This window comes from Portunus trituberculatus, chromosome 12, assembly GCF_017591435.1.
Source record: "Portunus trituberculatus isolate SZX2019 chromosome 12, ASM1759143v1, whole genome shotgun sequence".
NCBI lineage: Eukaryota > Metazoa > Arthropoda > Malacostraca > Decapoda > Portunidae > Portunus > Portunus trituberculatus.
Genome location: NC_059266.1, coordinates 11039062 through 11061274, shown reverse-complemented (window position 1 = coordinate 11061274; position 22213 = coordinate 11039062). Strand labels below are relative to the sequence as shown.

Below are 22213 nucleotides of genomic sequence, written 5' to 3'. Positions count from 1 at the left end.
GTTAATAGAGAACAGTAAAGGGTAACTTAATAACACACCTGCTTTGATAGAGTGTTAACCCATTGAGTACCATGATGCATTTCCATATTCATTCTGCTTACTATTTGGTGATTTTATACAGCTTTGGAAACTAGTATGGGGGATTGAAATAGTGAAGACTGTGGCCATTAATCTTCCGACCTCCATAGACCATTCCTAATGTAAATAAAAATGGTCTAATTGCACACAAATCTCAAGGTAAAAATGTGTCCCAGTGTTGAAGGGGTTAAAGGATTTCCAGTTAACACAGTCAGTCTTAGTCAAAACAAAATATGACCTTGAATAGAAAGCACTGTAGATCAATACCTCATTAACACACCTTGTCTGAGTGCAATCCTTACCTCAGCTGCACTGTCCTCAGGTGTGGCCAGCAAGGAAGCGAGTGGCTCATCTGTCACCTCCGTCAGTTCCAACCATGAGGAGCTGGTGCGCGCCTACCACGCCCACAGCCACACCAATGGCGGCCCCACCACACCTGAGTCTGGCCGCAGGAACAAGTGTGGTAAGTTGTGTGTTTAAACCCTTCAGTACCATGACATGTTTTCATATGTATTCTGCTAACTACATGGTGATTTTATACAGCTACAGAAACTTATGTGGGGATTAAACTAGTGTAGACTCCAGCCATTAATCTTCTGATCTCCATAGACCCTTCCTAGTGCAAATAAAATTATGGAATAATTCTCAAAACTCATGATAAAAATGCGTCCCAGTACTGAAAGAGTTGAGAGGGTGGTGGTGCATGGTGTGTCTGAGAGGATAAGAGAATGGTATTGGTGTGGCTGCAGAGGGGTAGTGGTTTGAATGAGGGTGTTGGTGGTGTGTCTGAGAGGATAGGGAATGGTGGTGGTGAGTGAGAGGATGGTGGTAGTGTACCTGAGAGGGTGGTGGTGGTGTGACATTTTTTATGTGAGAGGGGAAAGCTGGCAAAGTGCAACAAAAATATCATGAAAAAAAAGGCCCATTTAGTTACCAGTCTCCTTGCAGGTTGAAGAGAATTAACCAAAAAGAAAGGAATAAATGTCTTGAAACCTCCCTCTTAAATGAAGTCACGTCATAGGAAGATGGAAATACAGAAGCTGGCAGGGAGTTCCAGAATGGTGGGGAGAAGGTTTTAGGTGTGCAAGAGATCAGTTGAGATGTGGCAGGTGTTGAATAGAGTGTTGTGGCTGGGAGTGGGGAGGCTGGTGGTGGTGGTGGTGTTGCTGTGGCAGTGAAGGTATGGGGATGGAGTGCTGTGATGGTGTTAGGTAAAGTGCACTCATGTTTCTACAGTGAGTGGAGGTGATGCTGCCAGTGTGGGAGGAGGAACACTCATGGAACAGTGAGTGGTAGAGAGAGACGTAATACAGTTTGACATTTTCCATGAATTCTTGTGATTTATGATTGTTAGATTTGCACTAAGAGAAAAATAATATGAAAATAAGTTATGAATCTTGTGAAATGCGTTGAAAGATTAAAAGTGAAAAATTTAGAAATCTAGAGTTCATTGCAATCCAGGGGTACTGATTGACAAATATTTCTGAAACAACATTTAGCAATTACCTTCAAATATTTTCTTAAATATTTAATGTCATATGATCATTGTTGTAGTGCCTTTAAACACTCAGTTCATTTATTCATTCATAAATTGCCATCAATCTTCTTACACAGTGTCATTTATCAGTGTAGAGGAGAGAAACAGCCATCACCACCACATCTGCTCCTTTCCCCTACAGGTGTGGTAACAAGTAGTGAGGTCACCACTGAATCTGACACACCTCATGAGCCTGACCTGGTGTCATTCTGTGCTGCGCTGGGCAACAACCGAGCCCTGCGAGTCCCTGCCCTCTTCAAGCCAGGTCAGTCAGGGTCAGGGAAAGCTCAATGACTTCAGAAGAGTACAAGGATTTTTTCCAACACAAATGGAGACTTGCAAAATGTACCTGTTGCTCTGTATACCAGGCTGGCAGTCCCTCGCAGGGTGACTCCCGTGAAACACCACACACTTGTACATGCATCATTCACACTTTTGCTCCATCACCCCGTGGTAGTTTGAGCTCATCTCTTGGACCACCTTGCTACACCTCAGGAGCTCTGGCATACCACAGCTGGCCATGTACTGGGAAAATGAACCCAAAAAAAAGTACTTGCTCAGCTGTCATATCAGGTGGCACTTTCCTTCAGTTGACCTCATTATCATCTCACTGTATAAAGAGAACAATCTGGAGGTAAAACACACCCTTGCTTTGCTCCTCTCTTTATACCCATCCAGTCACTTTGCTTTGCTCTGCTCCCGCTCTTAAAGCTGCTTTCTGGATCCACCATAGTTTGTAAACCATTCTTAAATCGTTTCTCCACTCTTATTTCCTTTAATATGTCACTTAAATCTTCATGCTTTTATTGAGTGTTTTTCCTTTTTATTCTGCATTTTTATTGTTTTGGCTTTTAGATGGAAGGTTAGGAATAATAAAGAAGGATAAAGTTTAGGAATTAGTATTATTCACTTACCATACTGTAAATATTTCAGGGCAGAACAGTGCATTAGTTTATTTCCTTTGTAATACACACAGTGCCTAGAGGTCCCAATATATTGTGGAACCATGCGTGCTTTGGGGTCTGAGGGGTGGCCTTTGAGATAGGAGGTACCCCAAAAAGTATCCCCTTTACCCCATAAATTCCTATGAAAAGCCCACATAGTGTAAATAAATAAAAAACAAAAAACTCAGAGTCATCTGTGTTGTAGAAATGAGAGGATGAAATGGCTGAGGTAAAACAGAAGCCCAAAGTCTCTCTCCTTACCAAACTACTTATCTATATACAGTATTTGTTCCATTATTAGTTCCCACCAGTGCCTACCTGTACATGTTCCATCATCCGTTCGTCTATCCATCTGTCCATCTTTGACTGAACAACGTAGGGAGTTTCACCTTCACTGGACATTTTCTTCTGTATTAGCTTAGCATTGCCCTGAACCCAGTACCCAGACTGCATTAAGAAAGGGGAAAAATAAAGAATCCATCCATTCATCCATTATTTACCTATACATTTACACACAAAGCTGACTAACAACTCTTATATTATGAGATTTATCCTATACACTTGTTTTGCCGGTGTGTTTATATCCAAGACTGACATAAACACTCACATTAAACCTCTAACTGCTTTTTGGTACATCTCTCTTGAATTGATCGTCATTATGAAACATTTTTACTTGTTCTATAGCCACCTCCATCCTTTGAACTGTTGATAATTTTTTAATAATCATTTGGAAATGTCTTTATTTGTTCTTTATTCTTAGAACTGTTTAGAAATTGCAAAATCTGTTCTTATTAATCCCTTATTTTCTTGTATGTATTTATAAAGTTTTGATCCATTGCTTATGGTGGTGTTAGTTGTTTGATATTGCAGTGACTGGGTTCAAAATATTCATCCACCCATACAGTGCTTCCTTGTATTTACCTAATTGTATTTACCTAATTGTAACATACGGGAAAAGAGCTATGCTCGTGTTGTCCCGTCTCCATATCTATTAATGTCCAGCTTTTTCTTAAAATCATGAATATTCCTTGCGTTGACCACTTCCACGTCTAAACTATTCCATGCTTCCACCCTTCTATGAGGGAAGCTATATTTTTTCACATCTCTCCTATAAGTGGCCATTTTAGTTTTTCCCATGCCCTCTCGACATTCTTTCATTCCACATACACAGATCTTCCCTATCCATTTTTCCATGCCAATCATCACTCTGTATATTGCTATCAGGTCTCCCTTTCTCTTCTGTTTTCCAGGGTCGGAAGTTGCATTCTTTTCAGTCTGTCTTCATAAGTCAAATCTCTTAAGTCAGGCACCATTTTTGTTGCAGCCCTCTGTACTTTCTCTAGTTTCCTTATGTGTTTCTTTAAGTTCGGAGCCCACTGTATTGTTGCATATTCAAGCCTCGGTCTTATCATTGCAGTAATTATTTTCTTCATCATTTCTTCATCTAAATATACGAACGCCACTCTTATGTTCCTCAATAAGTTCAATACTTCTCCAATTATTTTGTTTATATGTCTCTCTGGCGATAGGTCATTGGTAATTGTCACCCCAAGGTCTTTTTCTTCATGACTGGTTTTTATGTCTTCATTTCCTATCTTGTACATACTCCTGATTCTTCTTTCACTCTTGCCAAACTCTATTTTCTTGCATTTTGTCGTGTTGAACTCCATTTGCCATGTACAGCTCCATTTCCATATTCTGTCCAAGTCTTCCTGGAGTAGTTCGCAATCTTTGTCACATCTCACTTTTCTTAACAATTTTGCATCGTCTGCAAATAGGCTCACATAACTGGACACCCCATCCACCATGTCATTTATGTAGACCGCGAACATTACTGGTGCCAACACTGATCCCTGTGGAACTCCACTCTCCACCAATCCCCATTCTGATGGTCTGTCCTTAATTATTGTTCTCATTTCTCTTCCTACCAAAAGTCTTCCATCCATTTTAGTAAACTGCCATGCACTCCTCCTACCATTTCAAGTTTCCAGATCAGTCTCCGGTGTGGTACCTTATCAAAGGCCTTTTTTAAATCCAGATATATTCCATCAGCCCAACCATCTCTTTCCTGTATTACATCTATCACCCTCGAATAGTAACATATCAGGTTTGTCGTGCATGAACGCCCTTTTCTAAAACCAAATTGACACTCACAAAGTATGTCATTTTCTCCAAGAAGTCTGTCCATCTATTCTTCACCACCCTCTCACACATCTTAGCTACCACACTTGTAAGTGACACTGGTCTATAGTTCAATGGGTCTCTCTTGTTACCTGATTTATAGATTGGGACAATGTTAGCTCTTTTCCAGTCTTGGGGCACTACACCTTCCCTTAATGAGGCATCAATTACTTCACAAACTTTTTCTGCCAGTTGCTCCCTGCATTCTCTTAAAATCCATCCTGATACCCCATCAGGTCCCACAGCTTTCTCACTTCTAAACTCCCCATCATGTTCTTGATCTCCTCCACAGTTACTTGAAACTCCTTCATAATCCCTTTCTGTTCCATTACCAGTGGTTTGTCAAAAGCAGTCTCCTTTGTGAATACCTTCCGAAAGCATCCATTCATAGCCTCTGCCATTTCCCTGGGATCTTCACTGCATACTCCATTTACTTCTAAACTTTCAATACTTTCTCTATTTTTGATGTTGTTCACATGTCTGTAAAAAAGCCTTGGTTGGTCTTTACATTTATCAATTATATCCTTTTCTTGTTTCTTTCTTTCTTCTCTTCTAATCAACACATATTCATTTCTTGCTCTTTTGTAACTTTCCCACCTGTGTGTGTGTCCCAAGCTGACCACCAACCGCCCTACCCACCAGATGGCGACTACCAGACTGTGGCAGACATGGTGGGCGGCGGCCGCTCCAGGACAGAGTCAACCACCAGCCATGAGGAGAGTTCAGACGAGGCCAGGAGTGCATCGTCCCATCGCAGGTCACGGGCACAGGAACTCCAAGCCAGGCAGGGTCACCGTCCCTCCCGCGGCGACCCGGACTACAGCTATGCTCGTCCTGTGAAGAAGCAGTGCCCTCCCCCTCCTCCACTGTCCTCTACGGAAAGCAACAGGTGTGTGAGTTTGTCGTATGTTCTGAAATGCTTCTGTACTGTACCTTCACTATTTTGAAAGGGCTCTAGTTGAAGTGACATGGGTTTTTAAGGGTGTTTAGGTAATTTTAGTGACATGTTAACAAGTTTCCTGCATTATCAACAGGATAGATACTCTTTACAACTCAGCTAATTGTCTCTGTGGTCTTCAAAAATGGTTGTCGTGAGAGAGGGAAGCGTTTCTGAATATGGCACTTTGTGAGGTCACTGACACACACACACACACACACCTGATGATGGTTGGAGAAGGGAAATATAATGTTTGGAAAAGAAATAGAGTAGGTAAGATGGGAGGAGGAGTGATGTTGCTGGTTAAAAAGATATAAAGGTGGATCAAGTGAAAGAAGGTATGGGAAAGGCAGAAGTGCTAAAGATCAGAGCAGAAACTAATGAAGGAAAAAAGAGGCACTACATAGTGGTGTACGTACCACCTAAGACAAATGCATGGTCAGTACAGGAATATGAAGAAATGATAAGTGATACAGGAACATGTCTGGAAGAAATGTTGGGTGGCTGTGAACGAACTATAATGATGGGAGATTTTAATTGTAAAGAGGTGTGTTGGGAGGACTGGTCAATGGAAGGATCAGAGACAACATGGGAAATACACTATTGACACTGGCAATGGAAAATGTGTTAACTCAGTGGGTCAAAGAAGATACTAGGTTTGGAGGAGAGGGAGCATCGTCAAGACTGGACTTGGTCTTTAGTACAGAGCCAATGGTCATTGAGGAGATGAGGGTGGAGTGCCCTTTAGCAAAGAGTGATCATGCAGTTTTGGAGTTCAAGGTGATAGATGAAGAGAAATCTAGAAGAAATGAAGAATATAAAGTGGGAAGATGGAATTATGCCAAGACAGATTTTGGAAACCTAAAGAAATTCTTTCAAGAGACAAATTGGATGAAATTCAAGAGTGCTAAGGAGCAAATGAAAAGTGGAAGGAATTTATAAAAATATACAAAGAAGGTGAGAAAAATTTGTACCAATAAGACAACATAGAGAAGTTGGAAAGCAGGACTGGTTTAACGATAGATGTGAAAAGGCTAGAACAAGAAAAGAGGATGCATGGAAGAGGTGGAGAAGGAAAAGACGGATTAAGCAGTGGGAAAGTTACAAAAGAGCAAGAAATGAATATGTGTTGATTAGAAGAGAAGAAAGAAAGAAACAAGAAAAGGATATAATTGATAAATGTAAAGACCAACCAAGGCTTTTTACAGACATGTGAACAACAACATCAAAAATAGAGAAAGTATTGAAAGTTTAGAAGTAAATGGAGTATGCAGTGAAGATCCCAGGAAATGGCAGAGGCTATGAATGGATGCTTTCGGAAGGTATTCACAAAGGAGACTGCTTTTGACAAACCACTGGTAATGGAACAGAAAGGGATTATGAAGGAGTTTCAAGTAACTGTGGAGGAGATCAAGAATATGATGGGGAGTTTAGAAGTGAGAAAAGCTGTGGGACCTGATGGGGTATCAGGATGGATTTTAAGAGAATGCAGGAGCAACTGGCAGAAAAAGTTTGTGAAGTAATTGATGCCTCATTAAGGGAAGGTGTAGTGCCCCAAGACTGGAAAAGAGCTAACATTGTCCCAATCTATAAATCAGGTAACAAGAGAGACCCATTGAACTATAGACCAGTGTCACTTACAAGTGTGGTAGCTAAGATGTGTGAGAGGGTGGTGAAGAATAGATGGACAGACTTCTTGGAGAAAAATGACATACTTTGTGAGTGTCAATTTGGTTTTAGAAAAGGGCGTTCATGCACGACAAACCTGATATGTTACTATTCGAGGGTGATAGATGTAATACAGGAAAGAGATGGTTGGGCTGATGGAATATATCTGGATTTAAAAAGGCCTTTGATAAGGTACCACACCAGAGACTGATCTGGAAACTTGAAATGGTAGGAGGAGTGCATGGCAGTTTACTAAAATGGATGGAAGACTTTTGGTAGGAAGAGAAATGAGAACAATAATTAAGGACAGACCATCAGAATGGGGCTTGGTGGAGAGTGGAGTTCCACAGGGATCAGTGTTGGCACCAGTAATGTTTTCGGTCTACATAAATGACATGGTGGATGGGGTGTCCAGTTATGTGAGCCTATTTGCAGACGATGCAAAATTGTTAAGAAAAGTGAGATGTGACAAAGATTGCGAACTACTCCAGGAAGACTTGGACAGAATATGGAAATGGAGCTGTACATGGCAAATGGAGTTCAACACGACAAAATGCAAGAAAATAGAGTTTGGCAAGAGTGAAAGAAGAATCAGGAGTATGTACAAGATAGGAAATGAAGACATAAAACCAGTCATGAAGAAAAAGACCTTGGGGTGACAATTACCAATGACCTATCGCCAGAGAGACATATAAACAAAATAATTGGAGAAGTATTGAACTTATTGAGGAACATAAGAGTGGCGTTCGTATATTTAGATGAAGAAATGATGAAGAAAATAATTACTGCAATGATAAGACCGAGGCTTGAATATGCAACAATACAGTGGGCTCGAACTTAAAGAAACACATAAGGAAACTAGAGAAAGTACAGAGGGCTGCAACAAAATGGTGCCTGACTTAAGAGATTTGACTTATGAAGACAGACTGAAAAGAATGCAACTTCCAACCCTGGAAAACAGAAGAGAAAGGGAGACCTGATAGCAATATACAGAGTGATGATTGGCATGGAAAAATGGATAGGGAAGATCTGTGTATGTGGAATGAAAGAATGTCGAGAGGGCATGGGAAAAAACTAAAATGGCCACTTATAGGAGAGATGTGAAAAATATAGCTTCCCTCATAGAAGGGTGGAAGCATGGAATAGTTTAGACGTGGAAGTGGTCAACGCAAGGAATATTCATGATTTTAAGAAAAAGCTGGACATTAATAGATATGGAGACGGGACAACACGAGCATAGCTCTTTTCCCGTATGTTACAATTAGGTAAATACAATTAGGTAAATACACACACACACACACACACACACACACACACACACACACACACACACACACACACACACACATGGCGGCCATGAACTCGAAGGATGAATCAGACTTCACAGGATTTCAAGGAATAATGGAGAAGAGCGCTTATGTGAAGAAAATTCTGGAGTTGGAAGGTAAAATTGAAAAACTGTTTGAAAAGTATGGGGGCCTGGAAACGAGTTATGACAATGTAATGAAAGAGTGTGCCGATATGAAGAAGGAAAATGAAGTACTGAAAGAGGAAGTTAAGCTAATTAAAGTGAATTGCGAAAAATGTGGAGAATCTCTAGGAAAAGTGATGGAGAAGCAGGCTGAATGGAAAAAAGTCAGGAAGTGGAAAGAAAGGAGGTAAATTACAAAGTTGCAAGTCTGGAAAAGGAAATCAAAGAGTCTGGGAGAAAACTTTGGGCCTTGCTGAAATTATAGATCAACAGATCATAGAAGAGAAGATTGCTGAGAAAGTGGTGAAGGTTATTAAATCAAATGAGACATTGGTGAGGGAAACTGTAGACAAAAGAGATGTGTGGTGATATTTGGTGTGGAGGAGGATAAGACACCGAGTAAAATGGAGAGAGAAAAACATAAAAAGGTGATAAATAATATCATTAATGTGGTGCAGGAGGAGGAAAAGACCTAGTACAAGAAATAGAGGACTTCCATAGAATTGGAAAGTTCACAAGAGAAGGTATGAGGCCAATAAGAATCAAACTTAAGTCACAAAAGGATGTAGATGAATTGGTGGAGAAGTCATGGAGGCTAGCCCAGCAGGAAACAACAAGGAAGATTTGGTTGAGAAGAGATCTCGGTGAAAAGGAAAGAGAAATGTTAAATGAGTTGAGAAAGGAGGCTTTGAAAAGAAATGAAGAGAGGACAGAAGAGGAGAAGAAAGAGTTTTCTGGAGAATCTTGGATATGAGACTGAGGAAGTGGTTCATAACCCAGAAAAGTACAGCAAGAAAGGACTAAAGAAACTTACGTATGAGCGGAATGTAATGTATTCCAACATAAATGGAGTGATATCGGGATTTTAGAACTCAACGATTACTTGAGGGACAAGAACCCAGATATTGTGGGTCTTACTGAAACAAAACTGAGAGAGGAGAAGACCTGATGATGGTTGGAGAAGGAAATATAATGTTTGGAAAAGAAATAGAGTAGGTAAGATGGGAGGAGGAGTGATGTTGCTGGTTAAAAAGATATAAAGGTGGATCAAGTGAAAGAAGGTATGGGAAAGGCAGAAGTGCTAAAGATCAGAGCAGAAACTAATGAAGGAAAAAGAGGCACTACATAGTGGTGTACGTACCACCTAAGACAAATGCATGGTCAGTACAGGAATATGAAGAAATGATAAGTGATACAGGAACATGTCTGGAAGAAATGTTGGGTGGCTGTGAACGAACTATAATGATGGGAGATTTTAATTGTAAAGAGGTGTGTTGGGAGGACTGGTCAATGGAAGGATCAGAGACAACATGGGAAATACACTATTGACACTGGCAATGGAAAATGTGTTAACTCAGTGGGTCAAAGAAGATACTAGGTTTGGAGGAGAGGGAGCATCGTCAAGACTGGACTTGGTCTTTAGTACAGAGCCAATGGTCATTGAGGAGATGAGGGTGGAGTGCCCTTTAGCAAAGAATGATCATGCAGTTTTGGAGTTCAAGGTGATAGATGAAGAGAAATCTAGAAGAAATGAAGAATATAAAGTGGGAAGATGGAATTATGCCAAGACAGATTTTGGAAACCTAAAGAAATTCTTTCAAGAGACAAATTGGATGAAATTCAAGAGTGCTAAGGAGCAAATGAAAAGTGGAAGGAATTTATAAAAATATACAAAGAAGGTGAGAAAAATTTGTACCAATAAGACAACATAGAGAAGTTGGAAAGCAGGACTGGTTTAACGATAGATGTGAAAAGGCTAGAACAAGAAAAGAGGATGCATGGAAGAGGTGGAGAAGGAAAAGACGGATTAAGCAGTGGGAAAGTTACAAAAGAGCAAGAAATGAATATGTGTTGATTAGAAGAGAAGAAAGAAAGAAACAAGAAAAGGATATAATTGATAAATGTAAAGACCAACCAAGGCTTTTTTTACAGACATGTGAACAACAACATCAAAAATAGAGAAAGTATTGAAAGTTTAGAAGTAAATGGAGTATGCAGTGAAGATCCCAGGGGAAATGGCAGAGGCTATGAATGGATGCTTTCGGAAGGTATTCACAAAGGAGACTGCTTTTGACAAACCACTGGTAATGGAACAGAAAGGGATTATGAAGGAGTTTCAAGTAACTGTGGAGATCAAGAATATGATGGGGAGTTTAGAAGTGAGAAAAGCTGTGGGACCTGATGGGGTATCAGGATGGATTTTAAGAGAATGCAGGGAGCAACTGGCAGAAAAAGTTTGTGAAGTAATTGATGCCTCATTAAGGGAAGGTGTAGTGCCCCAAGACTGGAAAAGAGCTAACATTGTCCCAATCTATAAATCAGGTAACAAGAGAGACCCATTGAACTATAGACCAGTGTCACTTACAAGTGTGGTAGCTAAGATGTGTGAGAGGGTGGTGAAGAATAGATGGACAGACTTCTTGGAGAAAAATGACATACTTTGTGAGTGTCAATTTGGTTTTAGAAAAGGGCGTTCATGCACGACAAACCTGATATGTTACTATTCGAGGGTGATAGATGTAATACAGGAAAGAGATGGTTGGGCTGATGGAATATATCTGGATTTAAAAAAGGCCTTTGATAAGGTACCACACCGGAGACTGATCTGGAAACTTGAAATGGTAGGAGGAGTGCATGGCAGTTTACTAAAATGGATGGAAGACTTTTTGGTAGGAAGAGAAATGAGAACAATAATTAAGGACAGACCATCAGAATGGGGCTTGGTGGAGAGTGGAGTTCCACAGGGATCAGTGTTGGCACCAGTAATGTTTGCGGTCTACATAAATGACATGGTGGATGGGGTGTCCAGTTATGTGAGCCTATTTGCAGACGATGCAAAATTGTTAAGAAAAGTGAGATGTGACAAAGATTGCGAACTACTCCAGGAAGACTTGGACAGAATATGGAAATGGAGCTGTACATGGCAAATGGAGTTCAACACGACAAAATGCAAGAAAATAGAGTTTGGCAAGAGTGAAAGAAGAATCAGGAGTATGTACAAGATAGGAAATGAAGACATAAAACCAGTCATGAAGAAAAAGACCTTGGGGTGACAATTACCAATGACCTATCGCCAGAGAGACATATAAACAAAATAATTGGAGAAGTATTGAACTTATTGAGGAACATAAGAGTGGCGTTCGTATATTTAGATGAAGAAATGATGAAGAAAATAATTACTGCAATGATAAGACCGAGGCTTGAATATGCAACAATACAGTGGGCTCGAACTTAAAGAAACACATAAGGAAACTAGAGAAAGTACAGAGGGCTGCAACAAAATGGTGCCTGACTTAAGAGATTTGACTTATGAAGACAGACTGAAAAGAATGCAACTTCCGACCCTGGAAAACAGAAGAGAAAGGGGAGACCTGATAGCAATATACAGAGTGATGATTGGCATGGAAAAATGGATAGGGAAGATCTGTGTATGTGGAATGAAAGAATGTCGAGAGGGCATGGGAAAAACTAAAATGGCCACTTATAGGAGAGATGTGAAAAAATATAGCTTCCCTCATAGAAGGGTGGAAGCATGGAATAGTTTAGACGTGGAAGTGGTCAACGCAAGGAATATTCATGATTTTAAGAAAAAGCTGGACATTAATAGATATGGAGACGGGACAACACGAGCATAGCTCTTTTCCCGTATGTTACAATTAGGTAAATACAATTAGGTAAATAAATACACACACACACACACACACACACACCAGTTTGCTCATTAGTGAAAGTTACATGGCCACTACATAAGTCTGTGGTCCTGTCTCTGTAGTTGTGTCTTTCCAGTCTTTCTGTTCATTGGTGTACAATTTTAGTTTTCACTATTTTGTCCTTTTTTCCGTTCTATATCTATATATGAGGCATTCAGAATAGTTGACGTAAGCGCCAAAAATAAAAAAACGGAGAAAAACGCAGTTAAAATGTTGCAACATTCAGAACACAATAACTTTTTACTGAGATAAGGTAGAAAGCTCTATTTTTTTGCAAAATGAAGTTTTACAACTGGGCTTTGCAACCATTGTAAGTAAAATGTAATTACGTTCTGAAGTTGCTCATTAACTGAGTTTTTCCGGGGGGAGGACCTGTATTTTCGGAACGAAATATTAATAATGATATTAATATTAATAATAAACAACCTTCATCTTTTAAAAAATGATAAAAAATGAAAGTTACTGTGTAAAGCTCTTGTTGTGTGTGTGTATTTACCTAGTTGTTGTTTACGGGAGGAGGAATTCAAACTCATGCTGTCCCGTCCCCATATCTACTCTTATCTAACTTTTCCTTAAATCCATGAATTGCTTTTGCTTCAACCACTTTTTTGTTCAGCGCATTCCAGATCCCCACAATTCTTTGTGGAAAACTGTATTTCTTTATGTCCTTTGTACACACACTCATCTTCACTTTTCTCCCATGCTTCCTCCCACTTCTCATATCCCTCACCACCAGATCATCATGGTCCAACTTCTCAATGCCAGACAGAATCCTATACATAGTGATAAGGTCTCCTCTCTCCCTTCTTTTTTCCAGTGTCGGCAGACTCAATTTTTCCAGTCTCTGCTCATAAGACAGATTCACCAAGGTTTGGGGCAGCTTTGTCGCAGCCCTCTGCACGCATTCCAGCTACCTCTTATTCCTTGCCATTCTTGGAGACCAAAGTACTACTGCATACTCCAACCTGGGTCTAATCATTGTAACAATCAACTTCTTGATCATCTCTTCATCCATGTAGCAGAATGCAGTTTTTATGTTCCTTACTCAATTGTACGCTTCACCAGATTTCCTCTTTACATGAACCTCTGACAAGAGCCCCTCTGTCACAGTTATTCCCAGATCTCTCTCTTCAGTCTTTATTTTCAATTCCTTATCCCCCATCTTATATCTGTACACTGGTCTCGTACTGCTCTTACCGAAATTCATCACTCCACACTTCTTGATATTAAATTCCATTTGCCACTCTCTGCTCTACTCCCAGATCTTGTCTAAGTCCCTCTGCAATGCCTCACAGTCTTCTTTCTTAGTTATTTACCTCATTAATTTGGCATCATCCGCAAACAAACTCATATAGCTATTCACTCCTTTCGTCATATCATTTATGTAAACAGCAAACAGTAATGGTGCCAAAACTGACCCCTGAGGTACTCCACTAGTCACTTCCCTTCAAGCTGATTTCCTATCTCTTATTACTGTTCTCATCTCTCTTCCAGTCAGGAAATCACTGATCCATTCCAAAAGCCTACCCCTCAGCCCGCCATGTTCTCTCACTTTCCAGATCAATCTCTTATGAGGGACTTTATCAGATGCTTTCTTCAAGTCTAGATAAATTCCATCCACCCATCCCACCCTTTCTTGTACCACATCTATGACCCGAGAGTAGAAGCACAATAAATTTGTTACACATGATCTGCCTTTCTGAAATCCAAACTGCCCATTAGTCAATATTTTCTTCCTTTCTAGATAATCATTCCATCTTTTCTTTATTACTGACTCACACAGTTTAACCACAACACTTGTTAATGACACCGGCCTGTAGTTTGACAGATTTTCCTTGTTTCCACTCTTAAATATGGGTACTATATCTGCTTTTTACCAGTCCTTTGGCACCTGCCCCTGCTGCAGAGATTTCAATATGAGGCCACAAATCTTTTTTGCCAGTTGATCCTTACATTCCCTCAACACCCAATTTGATACTCTATCAGGCCCTTGTGCTTTCCTTACATCCAATCTTTCTAGCATTTCACACACTTCATCCTGCAACACTTCAATTACATCCAGGCCTCCTTCTTCTGTCGGTTTGATCTTTGGTTCATTAAAGGTTCTTTCATTAGTAAAAACTTTTTGGAAACACTTATCCAACTCTTCAGCCATGAGTTTTTCCTCTTCAATGAATTCTCCATCAACTTTCACCTTGCTTATTTCTTTCTTGTTTTTTAATTTCCCATTAACAAATCTATAGAATAATCTTGGCTCATCCTTACATTTTTCCACAATGTCCCTCTCATACTTTCTGGCCTCTTCTCTCCTTATTCTAGTGTACTTATTCCTTGCCTTTTTATACTCATCCCACACTAAAGATCCTTTTCTCTTCATCCACCTTTTCCAAGCTGTGTCTCTCTTCCTCTTTGATTCCTCACAGTGTTTATTAAACCATGCTTGGATCCTCTTTTGTTTCTTCTTTACCCTTGGTACATATTTATTGACCCCTTCCTCGTAAATGTTCACAAACTCTCTCCATTTATCCTCAATTCCACATGCATCCTCAAAAACACTCCAGTCCGCTTGCTCAAAGTAATTCCTTCATTTGATGTAATCTGCTTTACCATAGATGAATCTTCCTGTTCTGTGATGTTCATTCCTTCTTTCCATTCTTCCTTCCCTCAATACACACTCAATCATCATATGATCACTCTTCCCTATTGGACACCCACATTCCATGTTTTCTATCAACTATGTGTGTGTGTGTATTTACCTAGTTGTAGTTTTACAGGGCCTGGGCTTCATGCTCTTCTGGCCCCATCTCCATACACTTATCCAATTTTTCTTTAAAACTATGCACACTCGTTGCTGACACTCAAACTCTCACTCAAACTGTTCCAAGTCTCAACATATCTTTGCAGGAAACTATATTTTTTAACATCTCTCAGACATCTTCTCTTCCTCAGTTTCTTACTATGCGATCTTGTGCTTCTAATGTCATATTCTTCTCTCAGGATTAGTTTCTCATTATCCACTTGATCCATTCAGTTAATCAATTTATAAACTTGTATCAGATCTCCTCTCTCTCTTTGTTCCAGGGTTGGTACATCCATAGCTTTTAGTCTTTCCTCATATGTCATCCCTTTAAATTCTGGAACCATTCTTGTAGCCATTTTTTGTAGTCTCCAATTTCCTTATGTGTTTCTTTTTATGGGGGGTCCACACCACTCCTGCATATTCCAATTTAGGTCTTATTTTAGTACTTATCAATTTCGTCATCATTTCCTTGTCCATATAGTGAAATGCTAATCCAATATTCCTTAGCAAATTATATGTCTCTGAAAATTCTATCAATATGGCTTACCGGTTGGTTGTTTTCTTCCATCGTCACTCCCAAGTCCTTTTCCTTTTTTACTTTTTCTAGTTCTACTCCATCTCCCATCTTATAGATTCCCACAGGTCGTCTTTCACTTTTTCCCATTTCCATGACATGACTTTTGTCCACATTGAATTCCATCTCCCATTTTTTACTCCATTTCCAGATCTTGTTTAAGTCTTCCTGCAGTATTTCACAATCCTCTTTTTGTTTTAAGACTCTGCACAGTTTCGCATCATCCACAAACAGATGTAGCTGTTCACTCCCTCTGGCATGTCGTTTATATGTATGAGAAAAAGTATTGGCGCCAATACTGACCCGTGTGGCACTCCGCTTTTTACTGCTCTCCACTTGGACTTCATATCTTTAACTTCCGTCCTTATTTCTCTCCCCCTCAAGTAATTTTCTATCCATCTCAATGTGCTTCCTTTTAAGCCACCCGTCTCCTCTAGCTTCCATAGTAATCTTTCATGTGGCACTTTATCAAATGCCTTTTTTAAATCTAAACAAATACAGTCAATCCATCCCTCTCTCTCTCTCTCTTGTATTTTATCAACTATTCTAGAGTAGAAACTCAATAAATTTGTTACACATGACCGACCTTTTCTAAAACCTAATTGGCTATTTGATAATAATTTGTTGTCTTCAAGAAACTCTATCCATTGTTTCTTTATTACTCTTTCACACATCTTGCATATTACACTAGTTAGTGATACCGGTCTGTAATTTAAAGGTTCTTTCTTCCTTCCACTCTTATATATGGGAACCACCTCAGCTCTTTTCCATTCTACTGGTACTGTTCCACTTTCTATTGAGCATTTTATGATGTTGTATATAGGACTTGCTAGTTCTTTTAATATTCTGCCTGAGACTTCATCCGGTCCCATTGCCTTCTCCTCATCTAATTCCGTCATCAACTCTTTTATTTCAAGCTTGGTTACTTTAATCTCTTTCATATGGACAGTCTCTCTATTACCCTGTGGTCTTTCAAATTTGGATTCCTTAGTAAAGACCTCCTGAAATTTACCATTTAACAGTTCTGCCATGCTTTTTGGGTCTTCCACCATCCCGTTCTTTCCGTTTAACCTTTCTATTGTTTCTCTTTGCCTTATTTTTCAATTTATGAATCTGTAGAACAATTTTGGTTGTTCCTTACATTTTTCGACAATGTCTTTTTCATAGTTCCTTTCTTCTTCCTTTCTCACCTTAGCATCTTCATTTCTTGCTGTTTTGAAGTTTTCCTTATTTTCTGGATTTCTGTTTCTTCTCCACCTTTTCCATGCTCCATCTCTTTTCTCCTTTGCCTTACCACATCTTGCATTAAACCAATCTTTCTTTCCTTCTTCAGGTCTATATTTTGGGACATATTCCCCGACTCCTGTTTTGTATATTTTAAAAAATAAGTTATACTTTCCTTGCACCGTCTCTGAGTTTTCCATCTCCTCCCAATTTACGTTTTTAAAATAGCTCTTGGGGTTCACAGTATCAGCCTTTCTGTAATTTAATCGGTCTCCTTTGTGTGATTTGTCTCTATCTTCCTTTCCCTCTTCTATATCCATTTCTGTGTGTATTTACCTATTTGTGTATTACAGGGCCCGAGCTAAGCTCTCTGTGTCCTGTCTCCTTGTCCATTCCTGTCATATCTCTCTTTCATCTGATTGACACACACCGCATCAACGACATCACTGCTCAGTTTATTCCACTTATCAATGCTACGATGCGGGAAACTGTATTTACTCACGTCATTTTGACAGATATCCTTTATTAGCTTTTTTCCATGTCCTCGGAGATGATTACTTGTGGTCACCTTTATCAACTCTCTATCCAGTATGTCAATCTTGTTCACCAATTTATACATAGTTATCATGTCTCCTCTTGTTCTTCTCTCTTCTAATGTGGTCAACTCCAGCTTCCTCAGTCTTTCCTCATAGTCTAACTCCCTGAGTCCTGGTACCATCCTTGTTGCCAGCCTCTGTACCCTTTCTACCTTCTTCACATTTTTCTTCATATGCGGTGACCAGACACATGCTGCATATTCTAACTGGGGTCTTATTAAGGTACATAATATCTTCTTCATCATTCCTTCATCTAGGTAGTGGAATGCAAGGCCAATATTTTGAAGCATGTTGTATGTTTTCCAAAAAATCTTGTTAATGTGTTTCTCTGGTGACAAAGTGTTTTGCACGGTTACTCCTAAGTCTTTCTCCTCATTGGTCTCTTTAATTTTCTCATCACCCAGCCTGTAATCCCTGTTTGGTCTGTATCTACTTCTTCCCATTTTCATAACATGGGTCTTGTCTATATTAAATTCCATCTGCCACTCCTTACTCCACTCATATATTTTATCAAGATCTTCCTGTAACTTGTTACAATCTTCCACATTCTTTACTCTCCTCATAATTTTAGTATCGTCCGTGAACATGTTCATATAACTGTCAATTCCTACTGGCATATCATTAACATAAATCAAAAACATGATGGGACCCAGCACTGACCCTTGTGGAACTCCACTGGTTACCTTCTTCCACTCGGACTTCCTTCCTCTCACCACTGTTCTCATTTCTCTTCCCATTAAGTAATTTTCCATCCATTTTGCTAGTTTATCATTTACTCCTCCAATCATCTTTAGTTTCCACATCAGTCTATTGTGTGGTACTTTATCAAAGGCCTTTCTCAAGTCCAGGTAGATAGCATCCACCCATCCCTCTCTATGTTGTAGTATGTCAGTCACTCTTGAATAAAAACATAATAAATTGGATACACACGATCTTCCTTTTCTGAAACCAAACTGCCTTTCACTCAGAATGTTTTCACTTTCTAGATACTCACTCCACTTAGCTTTAATTACTTCTTCACATACCTTGCACAATATACTAGTCAACAATACTGGTCTATAATTTAGCGGTTCCATTCTACTACCATTCTTATATATAGGCACAATGTCAGCTCTTTTCCACTCTTTCGGGACTAATCCTGTTCGTATGGAGGTTTCCACAATATCAAATATGGGGTTCAACAATTGATCCTTACATTCTTTTAGCAACCTCCCAGATATGCCATCAGGCCCCATTGATTTATCAATATCCAGATTGCTTATAATTTTCCTTACATCTTCCTTAGTAACCATGATGTCTTGCATTCCTATAAAATGCTCCTCCTTTGTAAACACTTTGCAAAAGTTGTCGTTCAAAATTTCAGCTATATCTCCAGCATCTTCATATACTTCTTCCCCGTTTTTTACCTTTTCTATTTCCTCCCATTTATTTAGTTTTCCATTTATGAATTTGTAAAACATTTTTGGGTCACTATCACCGTTTTCCACCACCCTCTGTTCATATTCCTTCTGTGCTGTTCTCCTTACTTCAACATATCTATTTCTTGCTGTTTTGTAGCCTTCCCTTGATAATAGATCACTGTTTTTCTTAAGTTTCTTCCATGCCTTTTCTTTGTTCTTTTTTGCTTCTTCACAATTTCTATTAAACTACTGTTTAATATTTAAAGTCCTCTTTCTGTGATATGGCACAAGTCCTCTTTCTGTGATATGGCACAAACTTTTTCACAGCAGAGTTATACAAATCCATAAATTTATCGTATTTCAATTGCATATCTCTTTCCTGGTATACCACAGACCAGTCAATTTCATTAAAGAACTACCTTATATGGTTATAATTTGCCTTAGTATAATTTAATTTTCCCTCCCTGTGTTCCACAATCTTATTCGTGCTTAATTCCGTATCCAGCTCAAAGCTTAGGACATCATGATTGCTTTTCCCCAAGGGACTTTCATGTTCAATTTCCTCTTTTAGAGAGATTCCCCTGGTAAATACCAAATCCAACCTTGCTGCAACATCTTGTCCCCTGCACCTTGTTGGTGATTTTACCCACTGTGTCAAGTTATTTGTTGCTACCTTTAACAATTCTTCTGCCCACTCACCATCTTTCACCACTTCGTAGTCTTCCCACACTATTTCTTTGCAATTAAAGTCTCCAACTATCATCACTCTATCCTTTCTGATGAGTTCTTGCTTCATTCTGTCTAGAGTATTTCTCATCACCATTTGGTACTGTTCATATTCCCAAGCACTGGTTCTGGGTGGTATGTATACTGTTATAATATTAATGTCCCTCTTGCCATCTGTTATAAGCATACTTATCACTTCCTCATTTCTCTTACTATATAGTTCACCTCCTTCACTATCAGATCTTCCTTAGTAAGAACCATTATACCACCACCTCCTTTATTTTTTCTATCATTTCTCCATACTTTGTAGTGTTTTACAACAAACCAGTCTAGCTTTATTTCGGGCCTTAGCTTTGTTTCCACTACACACATTATGTCCGGTTCGTTATTTCTTAGGTAATCCATACATTCTAGCCTCTTAGACAGAAATCCATCTATGTTCGTGTAAGTCACTTTTATTCCATTCCTAGTCTCTTTCTTCCATGTAATGCCTATTCCGTCTGTTTTATCCACCACTTCTTTAGCCTCCCATTTCTCATCCTCCAAAAAAACTTGGTCTTTTCCTCCTCTGTTCTTTCGTCATTCCTCTCTTTCACTTCAGATACAAGCTCCTTCATTTTCTTTCTCTCATCTTGTGACATATTTCTTCTTATGTAAATTGTTTTGGTTTCCTCAGAGTCCTTAAGTTTCCAAGCCCTCCTCAACAAGGCCTCCGCTGCCACCTGAGACTTTAATTTCAATTTTAATGGTCTATTCTTGCCTTCCTCAAAAGCTCCCAATCTCACACTTTCTTCTACCTCAGCATATAGGTCCTCTTCTTCCACAGAGATCTTGTTCAGTAAAGACTTAATCTTGTCATTTTCCTTATCCCTCCTGTCCTGCCAGTTCCTGTTAGTTTCCTCCCGCAATCCTATTATGATCACACATTTTTTCTTTTCAGCAATATCTCTCACCACATACTCATTTTCCTTTAGTGCCTTTACCATTTCCCTCTGCGTAATCCCTTTATTTTCCTCTTCCTGCTTTTTCACTATCTCCCTAAAGGACCTTTGTACCTCCTGATGTTCATGGTTCACTTCTTTCATCCTGGTATCAATTAGATTAAAACATTCCTCCTTCCTCAAGTCCCCTTCGGATATTTTCATCTCCATTTCCAGGAGTTTAGCCTTCATCTCTTCACATTGTTTCCTTAGTTGTTGGTTTTCTTTCTCCATCTACTTTTTCCTTCAATAGCTCTTTATTCGCTAACGTTAACAAATAGATCTCTTTTTTTAAACGAATCATTCTCGGCTAGAACTCTATCCAGTTTTTCTTCTATTGACAAAATGTTTAGGAACTTACTTTCCAGTGCCTGGATTCTTGCATCCATATCAAGTTTCTCCAGTCCTTTTGGCGTAGTAATAAAACCTTCAAAGTTTCTTGTTTGTCTAGATGCCATTTTTGCTATCGTCAGCTGATTACGGTCAGAACAATCACCGTCCACACTCTCCTCTCAGGGATCACTCTCCATATCCCTCACTTTCAACACTAAGCGACAGTTGGACATTAACAGGACACTAACTTAGAGTTACCCGGGCCCTGCAACACCATAGGTATTTTCCTTCTTCCCGTCCTCACTCCGCAGCCGGAGATGAGCCGTCCTCTCTCAGCGACGGCGACGCTGTGTGTGTGTGTGTGTGCATGCATGCGTGTGCGTCAGAGGAGCAACAGTGGCGGGCTCTCATTAGCTGTCATCAGTCACGTCACCGCATCCCTACCTCCCCATTGGTCGCTGAGCAGTCCAGGTGGAGATACATTGGTGTAAAATTCACTGTGCGATCACTTTAATGTGATGCCGATACGTTCAATTAATGCCTTCACTACTAGCGGAATTTCACCCTTATTGCCATAATACTTCTGACGGCACAGATGCAAGCCAAACACAATAGGAAGAAGATACTGCTATACCACAGCTTGCTGAGACATGCCAGGGTGAAAATGCAGGCCTCCCATTGCTTGGCCGAGTACATACGTCATTACTGAGTGAGTGCGAGAGGTTTTTTTTTTTTTTTTTTTTTTTTTATTTTATTTATTTTTTTTATTTATTTATTTATTTATTATTATTTTTTTATTGTATTTTTATTTATTTATTTATTTATTTTTTTTTTTTATTTATTTATTTATTTTTTTTTTATTGTCAACAGCCACACAGCCATGCACACCCCTCCAAAGAATGGGAATTTTGACCATGTTGTGGGCCGAATTTTGACTTGGACATTATAGATTGGGAAAAATGCTATACAAACCTCAAAATCGGCCGGGGTGGCACTTACGTCACTACTATTCTGAACGCCTCATATTGACATGGAGAGATATGTTTGTTACTTC

General features: G+C 39.4%; 1 protein-coding gene across 1 annotated transcript in view; it reads left to right on the top strand.

Annotated features, from left to right (window-relative positions):
* LOC123502580 overlaps nucleotides 1-22213 on the top strand; it is an 84371-nt gene that overhangs the window by 55507 nt on the left and 6651 nt on the right. The window contains 3 exon segments of the mRNA XM_045251732.1: nucleotides 401-541; nucleotides 1758-1880; nucleotides 5383-5629. Coding sequence (XP_045107667.1) covers nucleotides 401-541; nucleotides 1758-1880; nucleotides 5383-5629 — 511 coding nt within the window.